The 18163-nt window shown below is 35.2% G+C and overlaps 1 protein-coding gene across 9 annotated transcripts in view; it reads right to left on the bottom strand.

Moving 5' to 3' along the window:
* NEO1 (neogenin 1) overlaps positions 1 to 18163 on the bottom strand; it is a 216935-nt gene that overhangs the window by 81039 nt on the left and 117733 nt on the right. For all 9 annotated transcript variants that reach the window (XM_070468796.1, XM_070468803.1, XM_070468805.1 and 6 more), the window contains exons 6-7: positions 16988 to 17142; positions 15327 to 15447 (exon numbers count right to left, since the gene is read on the bottom strand). In XM_070468796.1, the coding sequence (XP_070324897.1) occupies positions 15327 to 15447; positions 16988 to 17142 (276 nt within the window). The remainder of the gene's footprint in view (positions 1 to 15326; positions 15448 to 16987; positions 17143 to 18163) is intronic.

Genomic DNA, 18163 nt, shown 5'->3' with positions numbered 1-18163 from the left:
AAACTGGACTCAAAGATAAAATTAGTGGGCTGGAAAATAATTCTAAGGATTTTGCCAGGAAAAAACACTTAAGGACAGGAAGTGGCATGAAAAGCGAAAGTTTAAGAGGACTTAACAGAATAAACAGCAAAAGCAATAAATGTCAAATACATAAAGTCATAAAAATTTTCTGAACCTAAACAGATGTCTGTTTTAAAGGGGTCACTCAACACTGGATAGTATGAATTGGGAGTGGAGGAAGAAATCCACATTATGAAACTGCAGAATTCAAAGGATAAGGATAAAAATTCCAGAAGCTTATAGAGAATAAAACAAGTGACTATTATCCAAAGATGAAAAAGATTTTCAACAGTATGCCAAAAGACAATGAAACCTTAAAAGAGAGCAAATAATGTATTTTCAAATATGTAGTCTTGAAAATTTCTCACACATCCTTTCTAAAAAATGTATGATGACATAGCAAAATAAAAACAACAATTCCAAGAAAGTAGAAATTGTAATCCAAAGAATGTATTTGGGGGGAAGGTACAATATGTGACCAAGAAAGCAGTGAAAGCATGGTGAAGTTTTGTAATTATCTGGTGAGGGGGGAGAGATCATGATTAACCCTAAGTGCTGCTGGGAGAAAATATGGGTGGATATGTATATCAAATTTCAAGGATAACTATTTGATAAATAGAAACAAATTAAGGTGGGTTGGCAAGACTTACAAGAACATAAAGACAGTAAGTATAAAGCTAGGTCTACAGTCAATAACCACAAAATAAAAAAAAGCGGGGGGAGGGCTTCCCTTGGGGCTCAGCTGGTAAAGAATCCACCTGCAATGCAGGAGACCTGGGTTTGATCCCTGGATTGGGAAGATCCCCTGGAGAAGGGAAAGGCTACTGACTCCAGTATTCTGGCCTACAGAATTCCATGGGGTTGCAAAGAGTCGGATACAACTGAGCGAATTTCACTTCACTTCACTATAAAATAAATAAGAACAAAAGTATGAAAATGAAAGACTAGAAAATATAGATATCAGGCAATGCTGTTAAAAAGAAAGCAGGCATAGTAAAGTCAACAGTGGACAGAACATAATTGAAATTAATAAGAATTTGGGCAAAACAAATGTTTCCTGCTGATAAAATAAATACCCTGCTTTTTAAATTCTAAGATGCACATTTGTTTTGCATTTTAGTATCTCTGAAGCCTGGATGCATCTTATAACCCATGGTGTCTGACATTGCATGAAACATAGTAATACATCAGGAAGCTAAGTCAGGATTCCTAATATATTAACAACATAGTTCCTAAATATATAATGCAATAATACAAACACTAGAGTTGAACAAATCTATAATCACACCTTTCTTAGAAATTGGCAGATTTAGTAGACAAAAATTAGATGAAGCTGTAAAGAATTTTACAAACATACTTAAAAGATTTAATCTAATATTTATAAACCATAACATCCAGTAAACGTAACACCCATAGAACTGCCACCAAAAACCTAACCATGAATTAAATCACAAAAGGAATCTCAAATTCCAGCGAATTGAGAAATGCAGTCATCTGCTAGCAGTAAGGGAACAGTAGATGTAATATAATTGCTATATAGGGAAGGTGGAGGGAGCAGAATAGAAAACCCTAAAAGGAGCTCCCAACAGTCTGAAGCCCAAATGAAGTCATATTAATCCAGTACTGGTCTTCCTGGTGTGACAGAAGAATAACATACTCCAAAAGGAAATAATTAAAAGCTATCCAAATAGCTGCAGAGACTGGTTAGGGGCACAAGGCAAATGTGAACATATACTCAAAAAAAATGGTTGGCTAAGGCTACTTATTTTGAGTGTTCAGTTTCAAAGAAAGGGAACAGAGCTGCATGTGAGTGCTTCCACCGACTTCAAAGCTCCTCCTCTGGGAACTAAGTCCCAAAGGCGGAGCAGAGCTAACCTGACACCAGAGGAAGGCGTGCTACTGAAGTTTTAGTAGGTGTGTGTTCTGTCAAGCAGCCCCAGCCGTGAACCGCTGGTGGAAACAAATGACGTATCGTATATAAACAATTGAAGGAAATTACAAAACAAAATGAACACTAAACACTCCTCCCATTCTTGTGCGAGGGGGAGATTTTTCAATTTTAAGGAAATCATCTGACATTTTCCTGACATCAAAAGCACTCATTAAAAGAGGTGTGCCAGTCGCTAATGACGCACCAATCACAGCAGTGAGCCCAGAAAAAAGATAGCCTTCTCTCCTTTCATCCTAAATCAAAATGCTGTCTCCTAAATAAGATTCCAAAACCCAAGAGGAAAGGGAAGACAAAACGTGTAAAGTATTTCTGTTCATTACCCATGTAGACTAAATAAAAAGGGAAAACTGACTTTGTTCCAGTGTGCTTAATGATTTACATTAACATCTAATCACAATTTCCCAAGACAGCACAGCATTTTTAAAGATTCATAAGTCCAAACTCTTGACAGTTTTTATTTCCTCAGATTGTATGAAATGTAACAGAGTGCAAGAAGTACCTTATCCAGATCTTTAACAAGAAACTGCAAGAAACTGTCAAGAAATTACAACTACTAAAATTTGTAAAGGAGTGTAAACTGAAGAGGAGCTCTAAATATTAGGAGAAAATTGTCATTAAACTAGAAGCCAGCTAAAATGTCTTTCACATTCTTCCTATCACTTGTGGTATAACTGTAAGAGGAACCTCAGAGAGTAATGCTGGTGGTGAATAAAGACTGTGGTTTTTTAAAAAATATGCATACAGCTAAAATATTAGGACATTATAGTAGTTATGAGGCAGTAGTAACATTTAAAATGCTAACACTATAGAAAAACATTTCTCAAAATGCATATCAAATTATACTATACTTTTTATGTCTAATTCTCTCTTAAGGATGTGTCAACAGGGAGATATTCTCAACAACACTAAAATCTGAAATGAAATACACTCTGATCCAGCACTGAAATTATATGAAATCAAGCAGCCAGATTGTCAGTGATGTCTTTTAGACCCAAATGATTTTCTGCCAACTATGACATTATTGTATAATTTAGCATCTTTTAAATATAGCTACCAATTAAAAGATATTCAAACATACTATCTTCCTTCTGGTGTTTTAGCACTGCATAATAGATTCTTTCTTTAAAACAAAATAATAGCATCAATTCAAATTCAAATCTACTCTCTGATAATCTCTACATCCACTTCTGTGTCCAGAAAGGTCACCTGCAAAACTTCTATTTAACTGCTAAATGCCAAAAATTATAATTAAGGCACTAAGTTATTACCTGGACCTCACAAGTCCTAGTCTTAAATTCATGACTTTTGACACAGATGAAATGTCATGTTTGTTTAAATGTTAAACAAACTAATCATACTTTGATTCTATTTCTACCTCCCCAGAGCTATCTGAGCACTCCCCAGGTGGCTCAGAGGGTAACGAATCCATCTGCAATGCAGAAGAAGCAGGAGGTACTGGCTGGATCCCGAGGTTAGGAAGCTCCCCTGAAGGAGGGCACAGCAACCCAACCCACTCCAGTATCCTTGCCTGGAGAATCCCATGGACAGAGGAGCCTGGCAGGCTATAGTCCATAGGGTAGCAAAAAGTCTAGAACAACTTACCAGAAATGCTGACAAACTTCCTAACCTAAGTAAACCAAGAGCATAACCTTGGTTTTATACAGAGAATCTCTCTACCTGTATTCAGTGTAAAACTTCAATCTTTTCAGCTCCCTTATGTTAAATATATTTTAAAAAACCACAAATCTTGTCCTATTTTCCTTGTAGAAATATCTACCTGCCATTTAATAAACATTTCCCATATATGAGCCATTGAGGGATAAAAAGAATTTCTCTTTTCACTGTCAGCACCTAGTTGAGGATTTCAAACATAATATCTGATTTGGTAGAAAATTCTCCTTATCAGTATCACGGATACCATTATTTTCTTCTCTAAACTCATTCAACATATTTCTAATACACCAATCCTCCTAAAGTGCTACTGTTTCGTCATATACTTTTGAAAATTGCTAGGGTATAATAGGTACTCAAAAAATTCCAACCTTTTAACTTGGTATTAGTCTGGTTTAAACACACCTTCCACAATGTACAATTTTGTATTTCTGAGAATGCTAAACTATGCTGCTTTCTACTGTTCAAATGCAGTTTGAGCCTTCTTACTTATACACCTGAAATGTCATTCTTTTTTCCCCTTTGTGTAACGTGACCAATTTAAAATTCCATTCATCCTTCTATGCTAAGTTTAAATGCCATATTCTCCAAGAAGCCTTCCTTGTTTGTCAAATCCAGCAGATAGCACTTATCCCCATTCAGAATTACAGTAGCACTTTGGCATTTAGCATAGCTTGTACTGCAATTCTTTACATTCATAATAAAAAAACCTCTACCCTAGTAACTGTTTAGAACCTTTTAGATTCAATACACTAGAAATATTGGAGTGACTATAGAACATACCATCCATACTCAGATAACTCAGAGTGAACAAAAGGCACTTCTGATAATTATGCTGGGACAACAGACATAAACTAGAATGTCTCTGGCAAATCAGATTCATGGCCATCTTTGCAAAATGATAAACTTGACCAACCTTGTCATTAAGTGTAACCGTAGTAGACTGCAGATTTAAAAGACAAACTTGAAATTAAAAGAATATAAACGATCCGTGTCTTAAAACATCAAGCTTTCTTAAGAGATAAAAGTGAATTTTGAAACTGAAAACCTAGTTATCAGTCCTAACTTTGATGCCAGCTAGCTCTGTGATACAAGGTGAGTCACTACTAATACTCCAGCTCAGCTAGACTAGATATTCAGGTCTCCAAGGTCCATCCCAGCTTAACTCTCCATGAGTGTACATTCTTTTTCTGATGGCCTACACAGTAGGGTTAGTAACTATGAATTTCAATTTACACAGTATGTGTATTCAATAAAATACCTGGCTTACCAAAACAAAATTGCTTTCAACATTTTAATGAATTACACTGACTGTCTTAGTATATATATGGCATGATTCACCTTCCAATGGAAAAATGCTGTAACAGAAGATGTTATATTTGGAGGTAAGAAGATAAGCTATTTGGAGGTAGTTGCCAAATAACTGTTAAAAACCTATATTTTTCTCACAAAGCATTTTCTTTCAAGAAATAAAAACTCAGAAAGTTTTAAACTACCCTGAACACTAAGCACTTTTTTTGACTTAAAAAGGGTCAAAATCACTATGTATAGACCTGATTGCAATATTCCAAGCTTAATTTCTAATAGTTTTTACTTGGCTTTTCAAAAACTTACAATAGTACATTGTTTGTTCTCTCCTCATCTTTAGATTTTTCCAGTCCTACTCTTCATATATAATCACAGTTAACAGATTCTTGTGTAGATTTTTAAGACTTTCTTACAGCACAACCGTTACCTATCTGTTGGGGCTTCCCTGGTGGCTCAGCAGTAAAGAATCCCGCTGCACGCAGGAGATGTGGGTTCTGTTCCTGGGCAGGGAAGATCACTTGGAGAAGGAAATGGCAACCCACTGCAGCGTTCTCGCCTGGGAAATCCCATGGACCGAGGAGCCTGGCAGGCCACAGTCCACAGGGTTGTAAGAGTCACACCTGACTTAGCAACTAAACCACTGCCACCACACATACAAGCATTCCTAAATCCAAAGCCTTCTCTCCTACTATTTCCACAAATCCTTTCTGCAACTTGCCTTATTGGTAATATAACAAGTATTTTCCCATATCTACCTTATTTATCTTATATAGATCTACATTATTAACAGGTATCTGGTATTACATTATATTCATGTATTTATTAATAATCAGCTTTCTTATTGGCTGCATGATTGGATTGTTTCCAGATTTATGCTAGTCTAACACAAATATCTTTAAATATTTAGTAACTATTTCCCCAAAACAAATTATAAAGAGGATTATATGATGAAAGGGTGTGTGAATTCTAAATTATTATTAAATTACATTTCAAAAGAATTTATATTGTCATCAAGAATGCAAAACACTAGCCTCCTCATACTCAAGTCTGATGAGAATAGAGAAGTTAAAATAAAAAAGGTAAACCTTTAAGTACTGACATGTACATAAAATACTATTTGGTAAAATCACAAAAAATGATTTCATATCTGCAAATAAACACATACACACACACATATATATATATAGAGAGAAGATTACTGTAATGCTCAGGTCCCAACTTGCACAGCCCATCAGAAAGGACTCTCTGTATATCCTATTTAAAGTAACTCTCAATACACCCTCAATAACTCTTAATCAGAGCATTCTTTTTATTTTCCTTAAGTACACACAAGAATTAATTAATTGATTTTGTTTATTTATTTGCATAAAGGTCTGTCTCCGTTAATACAACGGAAGCACTATGAGGGCAAGGAATCATATCTGCTTGTTGATTATTTAATCCCCACCATGTAGTGCAATGCACACAGAATTTTATATCACATACAGAATTCTGTCCAACAAATATTTACTGAATGAATAAACACATATACAATGTATGTTAACAAGGGCTAGCTCTAGAAAGTGAGACTGGGGAAAGATTAAAAGAAAAGTCCATTTACTTTTATTTCAGTCAATCACACATTCTAAGTTTTGACCATGAATGTATTATGTTCATCTACTTTCATGCCAAGCTTAGTTTTATTTCAAATACCTTGCAATCTGGTCACACAGATCTTTTCTCCTATTTTACAAATTTTAATGATATAACTGAATATTGAATGGATTTTTGTTGTCTCTTAAAAAAAAATCCTCAAAATTTGCTTCATGAAGTTAGCCTTTTATATGCACTTTGATTTGCTTTAATGACAACTGAATTCCCATTCAGTAGTTTGCCTTTGCATACTCTTTCAAATTACTACTACCTTAGAGTACTTACAATTTACAAAATACTTTACATATATCATTCCATTTTTCCCCTCAGATGTGTACTGTGCAAAGATTATTGTTTATACTATTATTATTCATATTATTATTATTTATCTATAAAGATAAGAAAACTGATACTCATAGAGATTACCTCATCTTAGTAGGGCTGAGACATAAAGCCAATACTTCAGATTTTGAGCACCAGGTTTGTTTCATTATACACACTGTAGCAGGTAACATAAAATTATTAACTGGGAATGCCTTAATCTTTCTGCAAATAATGTATCTATTTATTTTAATACCTAGACAGAAAGGGTGTCCTGAAAAACACCTTATATTTAATGCATCTGTTTCTAAAACTACATTTTACAGATTATCTGAGTGATGCAGGACCTCAGATCATTTAATTCCTTAATTATATATAAAATTTAAAAATCACAGCACTATTTATAATAGCCAGGACATGGAAGCAACCTAGATGTCCATCAGCAGATGAATGGATAAGGAAGCTGTGCTACATATACACCGTGGAATATTACTCAGCCATTAAAAAGAATTCATTTGAATCAGTTCTAATGAGGTGGATGAAACTGGAGCCCATTATACAGAGTGAAGTAAGCCAGAAAGATAAAGACCAATATAGTATACTAATGCATATATATGGAATTTAGAAAGATGGTAATGATAACCCTATATGCAAAACAGAAAAAGAGACACAGATGTACAGAATAGACTTTTGGACTCTGTGGGAGAAGGTGAGGGTGGGATGTTTTGAGAGAACAGCATCAAAACATGTATATTATCTAGGGTGAAACAGATCACCAGCCCAGGTTGGATGCATGAGACAAGTGCTCGGGCCTGGTGCACTGGGAAGACCCAGAGGGATCGGGTGGAGAGGGAGGTGGGAGGGGGGACCGGGATGGGGAATACATGTAAATCCATGGCTGATTCACGTCAATGTATGACAAAAACCACTACAATATTGTAAAGTAATTAGCCTCCAACTAATAAAAATAAATGAAAAAAAAAATCACAGAATTTCAGTACCTGATCCAATCACTCAGCAAGTTAATGCCAGATAAGAACCAGAAGCCAGGGATAGAGATTAGATGCATTTTCAATATTAGAAAGCTCCTAGACATGGAATTCATGTTAAGAAGTCAAATTTCAACACAGCTATCTTGAGTTTAGAGTTTTCTTAAAGTTATAATTACTAGTTGTTGCTGTTGTTTAGTCACTAAGTTGTGTCCAACTCTTTTGTGATCCCATGGATGGTAGCCCTCCAGGCTCCTCTGTCCATGGGATTTTCCAGGCCACTAATACTGGAGTAGGTTGCCATTTCCTTCTCCAGGGGATTTTCCTGACCCATGGATCAAATCCATGTCTCCTGCATTGGCAGGCAGAATCTTTACCACTGAGCCCTAGGGAAGCCCATAATTACTAGTACAAAAAAGCAAAAAACTAACCAGAATTAATCTTTTAATTAAAATCAACACCAACTATTATACATTCTAGTGCAGCAGATTTAAAATATTCCACTAATGACTAACAATTTCCTGCTATCTAGCCAACTTTTAATCATGCCAGGTCATTAGTCACTTATTCCAGACCTTCTACTATTCAATATTTACCTCAGATACAAAATGGAATTTTTTACAAATGCCTCTGTTAAAAAAAAAGTAAAATTCGCTATGTATCCTTATCTACCATGGCCATAATATCCTAGAAGTCATTTAATGAGTTGGTAAAGTATGAATTTCCTTTACTAAAAACAAGTTCACATTGCTCCCTTTTCATCAACCCACCTTCCCTTACTGGAACTAAAAAACTGCCAATTATCAGACTTGACATGAATGAATGTACAGAGAAAAATTACATTTGTGTTTTTACATTTTAGCCTTACATGATAGTTTTGGAATCTATTTTTAAATTCCAACTGACAGGAAGAAAGGGTAATAAAAATTTAACAGACAAAAACACATTTTACCTTATTTCTTACTACTCATAATAATTTATATGCTAATACTTAAAAAATAATTCAAACATGATTATAAAACATAAAGTATATTAGCATAAAATGACATAATTTGAACTAGCAGCAAATAATACTGCCGTGTTAAATAGTTTTAAAGTCACAATCTTCTAAAATCAAGAATTACTGTTCCAAAAATGCATGTGTAAACATTAAAAATTACATTTTAAATGTTTAATATTAAGGAAGTATGTTTGACATGAAACTCAGAGAAACAAGAGAACAGTATGGTGGTTGCCAGGGGTTGAGGGATAGAAGAAATGGGGAGATGTCCAAGAGTATAAACTTCTAGTTTAAGAGTTCTAAGTTCTGGGGATGTAATGTACAACATGTTGGCTATACTTAACAATTCTGTAGTGGATACTTGAAAGTTGCTATGAATATTGAACTTTAATGCTTGCACCATAACAACAAAAGGATGTGTTAACTGACCTTACTGTGGTAAACATTTTGCAATATATATATATATATATATGCATCAAATCATCACATTGTACACTCAGTGTTCACTGTAAACTTAACTGCAACTCTTAACTGCTATCCATGATGTTTTTGGTAAAGTTCTCAAAATTATGTATTTGGTATCTTTTCCAAACTGCAGCACTGACTGAAAGATGGCTTTGCTATTAAGTAAAAAAAAAAAAAAAAAAAAAAACCTTACTAATTATAAAAATAATATAGAGCTATTTTAGGAAACTGAGAAAATATCACTACTCAAAGATAACCACTGTTAACATTTTAGTATGGGACTGTCTAAATGTGTAACATATTAATCTTTTCAACTAAATTTGGATTATTTGATACATATTATTTTGTACTTTACCACTTGACCAAGATTTTCCTGGTATCAGTAAATACTGTTCAAAGACATGGTTTTTAATGGCCAAATAACTTTTCCATCATAACTTTGTACTATACTTATTTTAACTATTTCATCTATTTTGGGATATCCAAGTCATTTCCTAACTCTTCTCTCTGTATCCCTACCTTTTTCTCTTTTAATTACCAGTGCTGATATTAATAGTTTTTGTCTGAATCTCTGATTCCGGGTCTTAACTGTCTAGATTAGTCCAATGAAAGAGCCTTGCAAGCCTCGTTAGAACGTCTGCCTTACTGGTTTCCCCAGGGAAGGAAAAAATAATCTTCTACCCTTGTTTCTCAGTATTCATCTTGAGTTTTGGAAAAATGTTAAGTGTTTATTTTGAGGTCAAAATAAAAACTAATTTCATAAAAAAAAAAAAAAAATCCTTCCTTAGGGAAAAATCCTAAAACAACAGTAAATAGGTTGAGTCAGTAATTTTTAAGATAACTGTCCAAATGGATTTAGTAAATGATGTAACAATTTACATTGTCACTGAGGGTGAAAGACATAAACATAATCACCCTAACCAGTCATAATACTGAACATTATAGTGAATGTTCATTAAAATATATAAAATCTTTATTAGGTAAAAATGGCATCTCACCAAAAGTGATTTAATTTTATATCTTTAAGTGAGGTGAAACATTTCTCATGTTTAGAAACTATCTTTATCTTTGCCATATTGTGAATTATATGCTTATGCTAGTCACTTTATCATATCCATTTGCATGCATTCCTGTTACATTCACAACATTCAGTTCAGTTCAGTTCAGTCGCTCAGTCATGTTGGACTTTGCAACCCTACGAAGCGCAGCACGCCAGGCCTCCCTGTCCATCACCAACTCCTGGAGTTTACCCAAACTCATGTCCATTGAGTCGGTGATACCATCCAGCCAAATTTCTGTAATTCTTATATTCTTCCCTAGCTTGTCCTCTTTAGTTAAAAGTATTTCTCATACTTCACATATAAAACATTTAAATTTTTATATCCTGAGACACCAAATTTTTCATCTGTATTCTTTCATTTTTTTATAAGTTAAATTGTGATAGATTGGAAATGATCTAAATGCTTATTAACTGGTGAATGAATTAACAAATCCTGGTGTACTGTAAATGGTGAGACTCTTCTATCATCTTTCAACATTTTTATGGATTTAATTTAAATTTTAACTCTATTTCATTGATATAAGGTAAATGTACAGTTTAATTCTTTCCAAATCACTAACAAATTGTTTATTCCATATAATGTATGATCCCTTCAACCTACACTGATTTTATATTTCACTTTTTCATACATTCAAAAATTGTGAAGTGTCATTTTTTCTATATGAGTTCCCTTTCCCAGATTCTTTTAGACTATCATATTTTTAAATGATATACATAAGCTTGAGATTAGAGAGAAGTGTTTTAAAAATCAGCAGGACAGATGCAGGTTCTATTAGAAATAACTTAAGCAACTGGAACTGGTAAGAAGGAAAAACCAGTAAGGGGATAAATCCTATCTTTAAGTAGATAAAATAAGACATTGAGGTGTAAGTCCACAGAAAATAGTGGTGGTTTAAGGCAGAAATAAGAATGAGCTCCTGACCATTAAATATATCTGTTACTTGGTGATAAAGTCATGGTTGGAGAAGGTGGGATTTTCAGTTGTCCTAATACAATTCTGGCTAAGATCAAGTATAATATGGGTGCTTCTCGGGTGGCAAAATGGTAAAGAATCCACCTGCCAAGCAGAAGACCTGGGTACAATCCCTGGGTTGGGAAGATCCCCTGGAGGAGGACACAGCAACCCACTCCAGTATCCTTGCCTGGAGAATCCCATGGACAGAGGAGCCTGGTGGGCAACAGTCCATGGGGTTGCAGAGAGTTAGACACAACTCAGCAACTGAGCACACAATACAGCCTCAGTAACAAGCAGGCCTGGTGCCTCTTCTTTCTATGGCAGCCAGAATCTGCTCCGTATTTGTGTCGGTCTTTAGTGGTAGTTCCCTATTCTTCCTCCAGTAGTAAAGACCTCTCCTAGCTATTGGCGTAGGATCACAGGGCCCAAAGCAGTTTTATGCACTTCTTTCAGAGGTAAAGGGTTTTCTCTTCTACCCTTTCCCAGGAGCAGTGGGTCTCTGCCTGTGTCCTAGGGACCAGAGGATCCTCCCCCAAGAAGCAGAGTAGCCTTGTTTCTAATGTCCTTCTAGTAATTTATGAAATAAGTTTTTCTGCCCCTCCCCTACTGGTTGGAGGCTTAAGGGAGTCTGAGTAAATGGGAGGAGCTTTGCACCTGTCTCCCAGCATCCACAGATCACCTCCTTCACCTTTACTCCACCAAAATGACTTTTTTTTCGAGTCTCTACCTTGTCCCCTGTCTTAACACTGAACATCCTCTGGAGCCCCAGGGAAATATATTTGCAAGCAAGTGTGAACTCCCCTTTTATCTGAGGCCCCCAGTGATTCCAAACTAGTCCATACTTAGTCTTCAAAATTCTGTTAAAATTTTAGTTAATTTTTTCTTATGCATTTCTATGGCAGCCATCTCTTTCTCTCATGCTCTACCAAAGGTGAAACAACTCATGACCCATTCTTTGGGAGAGGAAGGTTGTCTAATTCTTTGCAATTTAGGTTACTTGGTTGTTTCGCAAGCTCAGCTCCCTGATGGGCTCATAGAAATTATGGTTTTGGACATGATCCAGCTTTTGATCATAGGTGAGGGTAGTATGTTCTAAGTACGTTCTTTACAGCTTGAGTAGAAGTTTACTTCCACCTCAATTAAATTTCTTCTTTGATTTTTGTAAAGGCATCATTTTTTCAGTCACCCAAATAAAACCTTAGAAGTATATTTGATTCCTCTATAATAATGCTTTATATCCAATCAGTTGATAAAGTCTGAATTAGATACTATCATCTCTTTATTAGGATTCTTTCTATTTCTCTAGTACAAGTACTTATTATTTCTTCATGGTCTTATAACAATATTTCTTCGGCCACTGTCTTCTAATTAAATCTGACTTTGTCATTAGACTCCCTTACTACAGAATTGCTTTGACTGTTTATAACGAAGGCCATGATTAATCTGATCCTGTTCTGCCTTTACAGGCCACCTTTCTATAGGAACAGATACTCTAACTATTCTGTTTCTATAGTGAGCCAGGTCCTCTTTTTAACATCTGGTCCTATCATGAACCCAGGTCTCCTGCATTGCGGGCAGATGCTTTACTTCCATCTGAGCCACTAGAGAGCCCCATAAAGGGAACACATTGCATGAAAAACTTCCCTGTTCACACAGAATTCCTCTCTCCTAAACTGTATGCTGCCTTATTTGAATTAGAAAAATAACACTTATTATCGAAACATGTATATTATCTAGGGTGAAACAGATCACCAGCCCAGGTTGGATGCATGAGACAAGTGCTCGGGCCTGGTGCACTGGGAAGATCCAGAGGGATCGGGTGGAGAGGGAGGTGGGAGGGGGGACCGGGATGGGGAATACATGTAACTCCATGGCTAATTCATTTCAATGTATGACAAAAACCACTGCAATGTTGTAAAGTAATTAGCCTCCAACTAATAAAAATAAATGGAAAAAAAAAGAAAAAAAAAAGAAAAATAACACTTATTATGGACTGGGTATTCAAGTCACGCACATCTCTCACTTCCCTTACACTATCAAAAACTTCAGAAAGGCAGAGATAAGATTTTATAAATTGCTATAATCTCTTTTAGTTTTCCACAGAAATATTTATCTTGCAAATTAAAATAGCAAAAATAATAAGACATTTACTCTTCTTCTTGGAATCCATGCATCCTTAATGCATACCTGACAAGGTCACTAAGAATTTCCACTAGCTCACAAAACGTCTGTTTCTGAAAGCTTGTTTCAAAAAGGATAAAACACAGGTCAGTTCAGTTCAGTTGCTCAGTCATGTCTGACTCTTTGCAACCCCACGGGCTGCAGCATGCCAGGCTTCCCTGTTCATCACCAACTCCTGGAGCTTGCTCAAACTCATGTCTATCAAGTTGGTGATGCCATCCAACCATCTTATCCTCTGTCATCCCGATCTCAAAACAGTATATAAAAATCTATATGCTATTTTAGTGAAAAGCCAGAGTAGATGCCATCTTTGCCAATGAGCTTCCCTGACCACAATGGAACCTGAACTTAAATCTGACTCAAACATCAAATCAGATGTGTAAAGCAGCTCTTCCTTATACATTCTTGAGAAATGCACAAAATGAAAAATACTTCTCCTGCTAAAACAAATAGTATATCCAACAGTTATCTTTATTAATTTCACATAAAAGTTATCCACATCAATTTCACAATTCAACTTCTAATAATTTAGTATGAGAATATAATCATATAAGGAAGTTCAGCACAGACTCTTTCATCATCGTAAAAAAAAAAAAGGAAACAATTTAAATATTAACCAATAGGGAATCATTTATATAAAACAAAGTGCATATATACTATTCAACAATGAAAAATGTTTATGCAGATCTATATTCAATGATATGGAAACATGTCCACAGCATGCTGTTGCAAGAAAACAGGTTATAAAACCATATACACATCTATGCACGCCTATACCCAGTACTCCTAGATGGCAGGGATTAAAGCATGTGCCTGTAATCAATTTACTATTTAAGCTCCACATTCACACTTTATTGCCTGCTCTGCAAAAATGAAGCTGAGCCCTTTACATATTTCTCCTTTTGCCACCTGACACGTGTTAAAACCTTATCAGTACAGAGTGCTGGTGAGTAGCTTCCTTCAGTACCCCAAATCTGCTGGTGCAGTCTTTTTTTTTAGCAAGCTTCTGTGGGATGGCAGCACGGCGACTTCTCCATCACCCATTAAACCATAGCCACATCCTCTCCAGTGGCTGCTCCTTATGTCTGCCATTCTTTTATATTCATTAGAATTCTTTTTACTTCTTACTAGCCAATTCCTTGGTACTTCAATCCCCTGTTACAGTTAATAGATTTTTACTAAACAATATTCAATTTTTTAATTTGGTTTTAAGTGAAATTACTTTGCGGTTTCCCTAGAACTGACCCTGACTGATACAAAATGAGTTTTTTCTCCCCTTTTTACTTCTCAATGTTGTCTGAATTTTTAATAAGTATTTTTTGGGTGTGTGAAAATCAGAAAAGGCAAGTTAATTTTTACTTTGGAAAAATTAAAGAAAAATTCACTGCAAAATAAACATTAAAGTTTTTCTACTTTAATAGATTAGAAATGTATTTGTAAGATTAAATAAGATTAAATCTGAAGAGTATCCATTTATTTGTGTAAGACTATAAATGTTCAGTTTTTCTTTTCTTAATACCAATTTCTTTTCAACATTATCCAAAATTTTCTCAGTCGCTTAAAACAACACAGATAATTTAGATGGCTATTTTTTCTCTCGTAGTTATGCCCTATATTACCTTTATAAACAGTTTATTAATCACTAGGTATCCTGGAGTGATAGGTCCTGTGATAGGTATGAGCTCCTCACACACAGTCAATCTCTCTCATCTTACTATTTCAGTCCCTCTTACCATGTTCAAGGATTATCAGCTGGGCTCCAGCTTGTGCATTTCCAACATCATTTTCAGCAATGCATTGATAGAACCCTTCATCTGATTTCACCAGACCCAAAACTTGAAGATTATGTTCCTTCTGAGGAAGAAAAAAACAAAATTTTATGATTCAACTGATGAACATTAGTTCAGATCTCAAGGATATGTTCTTTCTGGAGAGAAAAACACAAGTACAATTATATGATTCATATACTGAATATTATTTACCTATGAACATGTTGACTCAGTTTTAATGACAAGGTACTGACTTAACTGACTAGAAAAGGAAACATTATCATCAACAATTAAGAATTCAATCCTTATAGAAAGGCATATCTGCAATGTATGCAAACTTAAACCTTTGCCTGGTGGAATATCTGGCATGCAATACTATGTCACCATAGTGAAAGGCTGAATTTGTGAATTCAAGGTACTTTCTTAAAATTATTTCTAATATCTATCGTTATAACAGATTAGAAGCCCCCCTATATAAAAGTTTTTGTTAAACTATCAAGTAGCATATGAATGTCAAATATCATTATTGCTATTGATATAATACAACATAAGTTTAAGATTTTTTTATAATAGGATGAAAATAATGATAAAAAGTAAAATGCTAAGTTAACTGTAACAAACTGCTTTTTAATTAGGATTAAATACTTGTGAATTACTTTTTTGTAACATATAACATTATGCATTTTAAAAATAGAAACTGTATTCCTATGAAGAATGAATTACTTATGTGAGAAATTTGTAGTTAGACATTGTCTTTAACAACTATAATTACTTCTGATTATGTCTATGAATGTCATACATGCATCTTAAGATATGTCATTTTTTAAAAACCTAGATAATTCTATTATAAGCATATTAGATAATAATAATAGTAACAGTGGATAATATTTACTAAAGTGAAAGTTAAAATCGCTCAGTTGTGTCCGACTTTTTGTGATCCCAGAACTATACAGTCCATGGAATTCCTTAGGCCAGAATACTGGAGTGGGTAGCCGGTCCCTTTTCCAAGGGATCTTCCCAACCCAGGGATCGAACCCAGGTCTCCCGCATTGCAGGTGGATTCTTTACCAGCATTTACTATATATCTATTAAGTAAAAAGCAGACATGGCTGTCTTCTTAATAGATTAAGGCTAATTGATTACTTTTGCTTTACTTTTTAAAAGAATCTTTATGTCTATTTTCACAACTGTCCAACATTGGGTATACTTATTTTGAAGGGCCTGAGCATCAGTATAACAAGGACAGATTTCTGCTCCTTGACTACAGAGCTATGAAGACAACTGGTACTTGTGAATACACACACAGGATAATCATTACCCAGAAAGTGGTGCAGGCTATATTTTAAAATGCTAGTATGCTGAGTAGGAGGACTAGACTATTGATCAGGGGATGTGAACTTCAGGCTGAGTTCAAACACTGGTTTCCTCTGTGATCGTATGTGAGCTACCAAAACATTTTTGGGCGAGCTTTATCCCATCAGCCAATGAAATAACAGTATTCTAAGTGAATTTTTCTGTCTTCATCGTAATACACCAGTTCATGTACTATGGATAACAGATCTCTTGGTGACTACATTTAAGAGAGTTAAAGGTTTCAGAGCTAAGTTTCTTTGAAAGATACTTACTACAATCTTAAAGTAATCACTTGGGATGACCATATCCCCATTCTTGACCCACTTCACGGTGGGAGTTGGCTTTCCAGTGACTTCACATTCAAACACAATATCCATAGATTCATGAGCATATATATTGGTAGGCTGCTTCAGGAATTCAGGTTGGGCTTTAAAATAGAAAGGAAATTAAGATATGAATAAAAGTAAAAATAGCTATTTATATTTCAAGCAATTAAAAAGTCACAGAATTCATAAAGTTTTTAATTATTTGAGACTCACTTTTTTTAGGAAAACATAACATATTTTTAAAGATATGTTAGAAAACATATCTTTAAAAACTCATATTCTGGTCTACTTAACTGGCAGAATAATTATAATGATAATTCTGAGTTTCTCTGTTGAGAAATATTTACTAAGTTGACGGTACTGAAAAATTGGAAAGTTCTAAGCTGTCTTTAAAAATGAATATGAAAGTCTATTTCCCTAAGATTTAAACCATTTTGGAAGAGCCATGATTACGATTCAAAAAGAGTTGATAAGACTGACATTATCTTCCTTTTCAGTCAGACTGATGAGTAACCCACCCTCCAAAGAAATACAAATGTCACATTCAGTTCAGTCACTCAGTCATGTCCAACTCTTTGTGACCCCATGGACTGCAGTACGCCAGGCCTCCCTGTCCATCAACAATTCCCAGAGCTTGCTCAAACTCATTTCCATCGAGTCGGTAATGCCATCCAACCATCTCATCCTCTGTCATCCCCTTCTCCTCCTGCCCTCAATCTTTCCCAGCATCAGGGTCTTTTCCAAGGAGTCAGTTTTTCACATCAGGTGGCCGAAGTACTGGAGTTTCAGCTTCAACATCAGTCCTTCCAATGAATATTCAGGAATGATTTCCTTTACGATTGACTGGTTGGATCTCCTTGCAGTCCAAAGAACTCTCAAGAGTCTTCTCCAATACCACAGTTCAAAAGCATCAATTCTTTGGCATTCAGCTTTCATTATAGTCCAACTCTCACATCCATGTGACTGCTGGAAAAATCACAGCTTTGACTAGACAGACCTTTGTTGGCAAAGTAATGTCTCTGAGTTTAACATGCTGTCTAGGTTGGTCATAGCTTTTCTTCTAGGAGCAAGCGTCTTTTAATTTCATGGCTGCAGTCACCATCTGCAGTGATTTTGGAGTCC

The sequence above is a fragment of the Odocoileus virginianus genome, chromosome 6, assembly GCF_023699985.2.
Source record: "Odocoileus virginianus isolate 20LAN1187 ecotype Illinois chromosome 6, Ovbor_1.2, whole genome shotgun sequence".
Lineage (NCBI taxonomy): Eukaryota > Metazoa > Chordata > Mammalia > Artiodactyla > Cervidae > Odocoileus > Odocoileus virginianus.
This window is presented reverse-complemented; position numbering and strand designations above follow the sequence as displayed.